This window comes from Trachymyrmex septentrionalis, unplaced genomic scaffold (genome assembly GCF_001594115.1).
Source record: "Trachymyrmex septentrionalis isolate Tsep2-gDNA-1 unplaced genomic scaffold, Tsep1.0 scaffold72, whole genome shotgun sequence".
Taxonomy (NCBI): Eukaryota; Metazoa; Arthropoda; class Insecta; order Hymenoptera; family Formicidae; genus Trachymyrmex; species Trachymyrmex septentrionalis.
The window spans coordinates 1748959-1759074 of record NW_017305905.1 but is presented as its reverse complement, the minus strand read 5'-3'; the positions used below and the strand labels follow the sequence as shown (position 1 = coordinate 1759074).

Genomic DNA, 10116 nt, shown 5'->3' with positions numbered 1-10116 from the left:
TAAAGAAGAAGAAGATTATACTTTGATAATAAACATAATGGATACTTTTCATTTGATGACACACAAGTGTCGTTCTAATTTTGTCACTCTCTGAATGTCAAATAAGGATAGAACGACGCTTGTGTCGACTTGTGTCATTAAATGAAAAGCACAGGGAATAACGAGCCAATCAAAGTTTCGGGGTAAAAGTTCGATACAATCTATACTAACACAAACCACTACAAGGACGCATGGGACAAAAAACGGCACAGATAAGAACAATTTTTTGACGCATTGGAATTTCATTGCTTGATCTTTTGATTACATGTTCATTCACGAATATAATTTTGGAATAAATTGCCAAAATAAATATTAAATGATAATCGTTGAGTTTTCTTACGTTGATAATTTATCTCATTAAAAAAATTAAATAAATTGAGCATTAAGAAAAATTAATGAAAATTGACAAAATAGTTATGAAAAATGTTACAAATAGCAATCCAATTTTAATGTACATAAGTATTTATATCTCATAATTGTTGACACATATCTGTGCGGCAATTGCGATATAATATCAAAAGATAAGAGAAATGGTGTAATTGCATAAATTAAGTCGAAAAGAACGTATAAATTTTTAAAATTCCAATTTAGCATACTATTCTTTCATAAATAAGAGAATTTCTGGATTTTTTGAATATTTTATTTAAATAAAGAAATAACTAAAGGAGAGTACAAATTTTTGCGACCGTTTAGGGATCGTTTAATTTTTACATTGTCTTACATTGCATTTTTCTTCATAGAAACCGAAAAATCATAATAATGCTTAAGCAAAAATTGATACATCGATATAAAGTTAATAAAATGATTCTTGCATCGTTACGAGAGAAAAAGGGGAGGGGGAGGAAGGGAATAATTAGTTTTTAAATTATTAAAGTATAATTGACAGCGATTTTATAATTTTATTAATTTCATTTAAAGTTTGAATCCCTGAACGTCGCAAAAATTTGTACTCTTCTTTAGCTATCTATTTCTTCTAAATAAAATATTCAAAATACGATAAATATTGAAGACTCCGATGACCTTGACATATAATACATTGTCAAGGTCATGGCTCTGAGTGATCCTAGGAAGATTTTAATCCGCGCTCGTTATTCATTGAAAAGTTATTAACAAAATGTTTTATAAATAGAACATAAAATTTACCCCATTCTCCCTGCTTACAGAAATTAATGACCTTCCACGCAAACCGAAGTTCATCTCACAATCACATAAAGATTGAGTAGGTCAGGATAAATCGGGATGGGGATGTAGGGGAAGGAGCGGAGCCCTGGAAGAAAGATTGAGAAATTCTTTGACACGATTGCATGCTTTATAAACCAAAGGTTACTTCAAATATTCCTATAAAGATAAGCAACTATACATTACTGCAAGAAAAAAATGACTATAATTCTGAAACAAAATCAAAAGGATACATATCTATAGGATCTTTTTTCATTATGTAACTATCGCCCATCCAATGCGTTTCACATGTTAGGAAACATTTTGTATAGCACTTTACGTAAGATTTTAAAGAAAGTACTATACTAAATAAAAAAAATAACAATTATAAAAAAATATCAAATGATAATTGAAAACCGATTTCTTCTAATGGATCAAGAGTTTAACAAATGATTAAATCGAAACATGTTTCTTTCGCGTTGAAATGCGAATCTCTTTTTTTTTTTAAGCTAACATAAAGCAAGAAAAATTATTTCTTTTTATGTTCTTCCGTTTGTTGTTTAAGAAAGCGAGTTTTTAGGGTTCGTGAGACGAGATAGGCTACAAGCCCTAAGATATGTCCGGAGAAATATAAACTTTTGTAAAAATGTATTATTTCTTGGAAGCGCAGTAATTGGAAGGGCACACCAAGATACGCCATGCATGTAAGTTTCGCCCACCAGAGGAAGAATCTCCACGCCTTCTTGCCCTGCATTTCATTGTGAGAAAATATTATAAATAACGTGAATTAATATTTGCAATATATGAAAACATCGCTTTAGAAAAATTTTGTTTTATTTAAAAATAGATATACCTTTATCTCAAGATATTTATAAGTTTAATCTAAACTGATAAATACGACTTATATAACTTAATTTATATATTATATTTTTTCTACAACGTAGAAGATTTTTAAGTTTCGAGGTAAACAAAATTCTTCAAATAATGATTCACAAAGAAAAGATATTTTTTTAAGACGATATTCTCTGCTATAATATATTCAGGATGTTTCTTCATATAGAACGTGTTTACTAAAGGAAAAATATAATATAATATGATTTGTTTCGATAACAATCAAAACAAGCTTTTCATGATACCAAAGTATATTTATGAAGCTTAATTAAACACTTCTGAAATAATCCGTTTTGATTCTTATAGCCATATTATAACTATATATTTTTTTATTTGTTTATTAATAGTCAATAAGACACGTGAAGATATGTGATGACACTATAATGCTAGCTAGTTTGTGTCGAGAATTAATGAAACACGAAAACATCTATAACTAACTCGAAAATAAGATCAGATAAAATAAATGTTTATATGAATGTTTTTTTTTGTGTTATTTTTGTGTCTCGAACATCGATTTAATTATCTTGTAATACTGATTTAATAGTGACGTTGCGAATTTTTTTATTATGTTGATAATGTAACACCAGAGTTGGAACAGTCATAATTATTTGTAACGGGTTGGAAAAGTCATTCGTTACTGAAAAAGAAATAACTCTCAATTTACAACTCGTTACTTATTACTTTTTAATGTAACTTGTAATGTAGTAACTTTACGGTATTACTCGTTACTTATTATTTTTCTTAATGAGTAACACGTAATGATGACAATTTCAAAGTGACTTTCTTAGTGTAACCTTAGCATTAGTCATCATTACAATTATAAAAAATTGCAACATCATTATTAAATTGATATTATAAAAAGTAATCGTAAAGTAATGGAAAAGAAACTTTTTCATTCTCTGCTAATATAATAATCAAAACAATTATAAATTGAAGAATTGCGATTGTAAAATTATAAAGCAGAACTTTTTATCTTTATGCTTCATTTTTTCATTATAATGCTTTTTTTATATGATATTTTACTTTTTTTTTATAAGTAATTTCTTCCTGAATTTTAATTATGTAAAATTTTTTTGCAACTTTGCTTATAACTTTTGAAAAAATTATTTTTTTTAATTTAACAGTCAAATAATATTCCTTTTTTATTTTTTGTCATTAATAAAAAAAATATAGTCATTTCGCTTAAGAAATCCATTTTATCCTATCTTTTTCTATTAGATAATACCAAAATGGATTTTACATTTCTATATCATTAAATTTACGTATAAACAACTTACAAATTTATTTTCTTCGCATTGATTGTAAAATTTAATACAGATGTCCTCGAAAGGTAGATAGAGCGGGACTTGACAGATGCAAAAATAGTAGCCGGCAGCATAACCATGCCATAGAGCAGATAAAGTCATTGTGGCGATGGTTCTTAAACCTTTATGAGGGAATCTTTTGTAAATGCACACAGCCATCCAATATTGTACGCATGTATTCCACATTTTCATCGTGTGCCTGACAAACGGAGATGATTCCACTTCCCACACATTCATGTTATGCACCGTTTCGAAATCCTGTTTCTCTTTTTCCACTCTCTCGTGATCAAGCGATCTGGAAAATTATTATATTAACAGATTGCTTGCTTGTGAACTTCCCATATTCTCTGATTATAGATATTATACAAGGGATGTTATTAGGGAAAAATACGCAGAGGTGCAATTTGCTCCTTTGCAGGGATTATTTTTTGGTGCCCCAGAATAATCATGCAAAAGCTGATCAAAATCCGTGAAATACATATGTGACTCTCTCCTTGTTAGCGCTGAGAAACGGCATATAAATGTAATCATGTAAATCATTAGCTAATAGAAAAGCGGCTTGCTGAATATAAATATCTCAAAATAGAATAAAGAAATCGTACAATTTTTCAATCATTTTGTAATCGCGTGGACCCAGACCAGGTGCGGATTGACAGCAGACCGGGTAAGCTCCTAATCCTGACATTTGGCAGACACATTCGGCCAACGCCATACCGATAAACATTCTCAGTCGAAAACCAGCGAATGCCGGATACATGTAGAAAAATCTATAGAGGAAACAGTGCTCTTCGAACATTACTGTTTGCGTGTACTGAAATTGAAAAGAACGAATTATTAAAATTATTATAATGATTATTATACTGTCATCACATTTGCAATCAGAAAACGTAAGTAGAAACTCAATTTCAGATTGAGAATTAGTATGAATGGGTATCTTATTGCACAATAGTATCTCATAGACGAATTAATATTTCATAAGTTGTATATACAACATAATTCAAAGAACTTTTGGTTAACAAAATATATTGATAAGGAACATATCACAACTGTTCGCAATCGATTTAATTCACCTTGACGTATGTTGTTAAATATAACAAAAAATCTAAGAATATTTTTTTATACTGGCAGAATCTCACATGTTTAGGAAATATCCCTTCGAAAAAAAAAACGGTACTTCTCTTTCAAGACAAATATCATCGAAAGTATAAAAGATAGAAAACAATTTTTTAAACAAAAGTTGTATGGTTTTAAGAGTACTTATGCGGTCTTTTTTTTACTCTTGAATAAGATTTTTTGGAAGAATGTAAATTATGCGAGATTACATTTATACTAGCTTGTAAGTTTCTATCCATTGAAGATGGTATCGATGTGAATCGAAACGTTTGAGAGGTAAAATTTATTAATAAAGAAAGTGTTTAACATTAAATTCTAGTCTTGCACTAACATCATGCTTGGCTCATTACGCCGTTAACATTACTATTTCTTTAAAAAAAAAAAATACGAAAAATTATCTTTTTTTTTTTACCTAAACCAGGCTCCCTCTTTAAAAAATTAAGGAGGTATCCTAATGTAACGAATAAAAAAATAGAATTTCTTTGCATTTTTCGCAAGTGTATGTTGCGGAAAATGTATGCAAAAAATTATACTCCAATTCGCAAAACTTACGGAATTACAACGGTTAAAAGAGACAGATTTACAATGCGCTCGCCGTGCGACGTACAATAATATTGGATGCTTTCCATTTGATGACACAAGTCGGCACAAGTGTCGTTCTATTTTTGTCACTCTCTGAATGTTAACAAGGATAGAACAACGCTTGTATCGACTTGTGTCATCAAATGGAAAGCACCCATTGTCTCGGCAAGTATATTTCAGCAAAGATTTGTGTGACTATTATTTTGGGAGGTCACCGTAATATGGGTAATTTATACAATAATTTATAATATATAGCCTTTAAATTTATTAATTTGAATTTTTGCTTATAAACACGTTCATTTTGGACTAAAAATTGTTGAAATTGCCATTTTCTTAGCAATAATAATATTTAATGAAGTATTTTTGTCAATTTGGAAAATGACTGTAATGAGAGCGACTATTGACCAGCAAGCGGATGTACGTCAATTTCCATAACGACATTCATATCAGCCGTTTGTAGCGACGCTCAAGTGAGTTCGCTAAGGCCCAGTTCCATAGTTCATAGTTAACTCTTTTAACCGGTTCAACTTAGAATTCTAGAATTGGAAAGAGATAAAGAATAAATTGAACCTCGGTTAAGAGTTAATCGTGAGTTGTGGAACTGGGATCTAAGTAAGTTAGAATAGATTAGCGGAAGGGGAAATAGCGGTTCAATATTTGTCAAGCAAAAAGAGGGTCTCCTGGTCTAACTGATTGATTAATGGCGAGTAAAATTTTCTCTATGTAAACTGCATGCAAAACTTTGAACACGTTTTCTCGAAATTGTATTCTTCGAATTAGCTTTTATGATCTCAAGATCGACTTGACAAAGTGAGCCCGCAACTTGTATGCATTTTCAGCATATATGTAAAGAGAAGTGGATGAAACAAGACGTGTCTGTCGTCCCTAACACGGTGACATTAAAATATATATTGTTTTTTTTTATTTTTACAACCTTTAAAGATAAAAATTTGCAAAAATCGAAATTTAATTTTCAAAGTGACGTTATTTTTTTAATTTTCGATACTTTTTATTCATTCTGGTATCTATACCAAAAGCATACTAATTAAGAATTAATAATAATAAAGGAATTTTGGTATCAATAAATAATAAAAGTAATATAAAGCATATAAAAGTCTAAAGTATATAAATTTTATGTTGAAAAATTAAAAAATTACAAAATAAATGTTAATATATTCTAATCGATTATAACATATTCGGCCTCTAGATTAGGCCCTTTTCAGATATAATAAACGCAAAGTTGTTATATCAATAAAACAGTATTAATAGTCATGGAATTTGATGTATACGTAAGTCGAAAGACCGGATGAAAGTTGAACAGAGGAACGGAAATTGCTCGCTAAAAGATTGGAAGACCAATTGAAAAGAATTTCTTAATGTTCTAATAACAAATGTAAATTTTATTAATTATATTAAGTTCTAGGGCAAGCAAACACGTCATCTCAATAAACACTCATCTTCGAGACTACCTGCTTATTATAACATGGTTCTTCATCAAGAATTTCAATATTATTCCAATTAAAATCATGGTCTAGTTCTAATCTATGCTCGGTTATAACAGATGTATTCCAGAGTATATAATTTCGGTGTTCAGAGATTCGTGTTTTTAGCTGTCTCCCCATCTGTCCTACATATGATGCATCACAATTATTGCACTAATATTATAAACTACAGTTTTTCGAAAATTGAGCATGAGGATCCTTATGATACTGAGGGTTTACATAAAGCATATATTCCGATTGTAAACGAGGTTCCTGACTTTGCATTGTCAAGATCACACTCGTTCGATTATTTTTCGTTTAGTCAGTGTATGACCATTGACAATTATACATCTTTAATTTTATTCTGTGACTGATTTTACATCTTTTCATATAATTTATTTATTATTTTTTATTTATTGGAGAATTTATTTTTATATGGAATGACTTTGTTGTTCTTATTTATTGGACTACGGCTATGTATAATTATTTATAATCACACTAAGTAACTTTCATCCGGTCTTTCGACTTACGTATACATCGAATTCCATGACTATACTGTTTTATTGATGTAATAACTTTGCGTTTATTACATTTGAAGAGGGCCCAATCAAAGAGATCGAAATATGTTATAATCGATTAGAATATATTTATGTTTATTTTGTAATTCCTTAGTTTTTCAACATAAAACTTATATACTTTAGACACTTATATGCCTTATATTTTTATTATTCACTAATTAAGAATCATTTTGGATTTATTTCGAACAAGCAGAACCTTCCCCCTCCCCGCTCCAATTATGGAAGCCATGTGCAAACGTTTTTTTTTTATTGATAACGTCAAAGCGGTCCACTGAGGATAATTTTATTTTTTTTTTATATAAAAATTCGTACAAATTGCTTAAATATTAATAAGTGTATAGTAAAAAAATTGATATCAATAACTTTTATGAGTTTTTCATAAATAAATTCTGGAAAAAACACTTATTACACTAGAGTACCTCCTTAAAAGTTTTATTCCCTTATTTATTGTGTGATCACTTTTATCTTAAACATTTTTTTGCTGCACTTTGCATATTTTCAGGGATAATACTTTAAATGTCCTATCTTGTATTTTACAAACCTAATGCAATATCACATATTGTATAACAATAATATTAATTGTCTAGGAGCTACTGTAATAATGCAATAAGATTAAAATTATCCCATTCTATCACAAAGTTTATGTTTGGCTCTTTGTAATGTAACATGTGAACATTACGTCGCTGGGAAAGAGATAGTTTATCACTAGAAACAACATGATGAACGCCGTGATCTGTTTGAGTTTGTAATAGGTGAGTGGCCATGGATCAACATAGTTGGAAAACGGTCTATGCAAAGAGTCCCAGTACGTTCTGTAACGGTAATACGGACCTGCAAAAATTAATTAATATAATTTGTATTCCAATTTTTGAACATTTGTTATAATTTTGTGTTTATAGTTATTTGTCGTATCTTACCTGTTAGTACACCCATATAACCAAAGCTATAATGTATCACATCCATGAAATTAATTTTCTTGAGCGCGTCGGAATTCGCTCCTTGAACATCATCGGCTGGTGCAGTTGCTGCCGAATTGATTTCGAATGCTAGCCCGGATAGCTTTAAGGTGAGAATCATTACAACGAGATTCGTGTGAGTTGGTGGACTCGGTAAACCAAAATAGTCACCCAATCGAAAGATTACCAGTAAGTAGAAAAAGGAGAAATATAGGCTGATCAAGTGACATTTTCTGCAAGATCAAAGTCTATCGAATCAATCCTGTGACAGATACAATTATATGGTACTCCGGATTCGGGAAAACCTGGATTTCTTGTTTCTTACTTTTTATTAAATTAGTCTATAGATTATAATTCCTCTCATGAAAATTTTTCATTAAAATGTTCAGTAAAATAAGTGTGTTGTTAAGAATATATTAGCCATGATTTTCCTTTATTGGATTACCATTCATTACTTAGCTACGCTAAATGTTGAATATTTCATTTTGAGTATGCTCTTTCGATTTGCAGAATTCCACTTAAATATGTATTTTAGAATTATTTTGAATATGTTGAACTGTTATTAACTGATGTTGAACGGTATGCATTATTACATATGTAATCGATTGGACTATTTCACTCACTGCAGATGCCATGTTTTAAGCAAATATAAGTCGAAAACTCTCAAGTCAATCATCAGACTAAAGATGAATAATGAAATAATGAAATTAGTGCGCTTATCAAAGTTTATCATTTATATATATTAAGTACAAAATTCAGGATGTACATCAAAAATTAAAGGCTTAATAAATAATATGCTTTAAAGAAATATTGACTTTATCATTGTTTTTTTTTTTTTAGAAATTTTACAATATAAAACACCAACCTGATGTCGATTTTAAATTATTAGTCATGTATGTTATACGATGATACGTTCTATGAAATTTAATTTGTTTTATGTATTAGTTTTCACATATTCTTTTATAAATAATAGAACAATAGTTTGTGATATTTTATATTTTATCTCGCAACATATTTTAACATAAAATATGACATTTTATAAAATATTTATTTCAATAAACTCAATTCTTGTTTTAATCCTTTCCTGCTCAATTAAATATAATGTCCGATCATGATTTTTAAAAAATCATATTTTTGAAAAAAAAGTTACAAAAGGGATTCCAAACTGAAGACCGAACAGCGTTTTGTTCTACCGATAAAATGTAATTTATACACGTAAAATTTACAAATATCAACACATCGTTAGATACTACTATATCAGTATCATATACATATATTATATATATGCGCAGAATTGGAAAAATTACTTTATAAAAGTAATTCGTTATCGTTACTTATTACTGATTTAAAAAAATAACTTGTTATTGTTACTCAAAAAGTAAACTGTTACAATTTCCGTTACATTTTCATCGAATTTTGATAATTCCTCTTTTAAAGTAACATTCAATATCTAATCTTACAATGAATTTGATTGAATGCATTAGTGCGCTCTCTTTCAGTGTCATAGTATTCGATTGGCTTGCACTCCACTGGTTCAGAATCTACGTATATTCGATTGATAATATACTGAAAACGTGTGTTTCACTACTGAAAAAAAATTTATCTAATCCAAAAAAATGATTTGTTTTGAACAATAATTTACTTACATAATACCAATGACCAATTAATTGGAATCAAATTAAAATATTGTTTAGAATAAGTTTCTAGTTTGAGATATTATTTATTAAACAGAGAGTAATAAATCATTAATTACATTTGAAATACACAAAGCAAAATGTATAAAATATTTATTTAAATAAGCACACTATTTAATGTTTTTAAATGTAATGCTAGTAAAATTGGTAGTTATTTATCAGGTTTAAATAAACAATTGTCGCGAATTTAAACAATCTATAAATTAAATCTTGTAATAAACATTTATTGTAATAAAATATTTACTTGAATTCCATTAATTGTTTTAGAAAAAAAACTCACGCAAATTTTAAACGGACTAAATGTTTACTTCGAAACTTAC

The 10116-nt window shown here is 29.0% G+C and overlaps 1 protein-coding gene across 3 annotated transcripts in view; it reads right to left on the bottom strand.

Annotated features, from left to right (window-relative positions):
- Positions 1-955: 955 nt before the first annotated feature.
- LOC108753814 (lysophospholipid acyltransferase 7) overlaps positions 956-10116 on the bottom strand; it is a 15450-nt gene continuing 6289 nt past the window's right edge. For 2 of the 3 annotated variants that reach the window (XM_018495729.1, XM_018495726.1), the window contains exons 3-7: positions 8064-8335; positions 7826-7977; positions 3995-4203; positions 3366-3687; positions 1727-1945 (exon numbers count right to left, since the gene is read on the bottom strand). In XM_018495729.1, coding sequence (XP_018351231.1) covers positions 1727-1945; positions 3366-3687; positions 3995-4203; positions 7826-7977; positions 8064-8335 — 1174 coding nt within the window. Of the gene's footprint in view, positions 1946-3365; positions 3688-3994; positions 4204-7825; positions 7978-8063; positions 8336-10116 lie in introns of all 3 variants that reach the window. The other variant, XM_018495728.1, reaches the window with a different exon arrangement.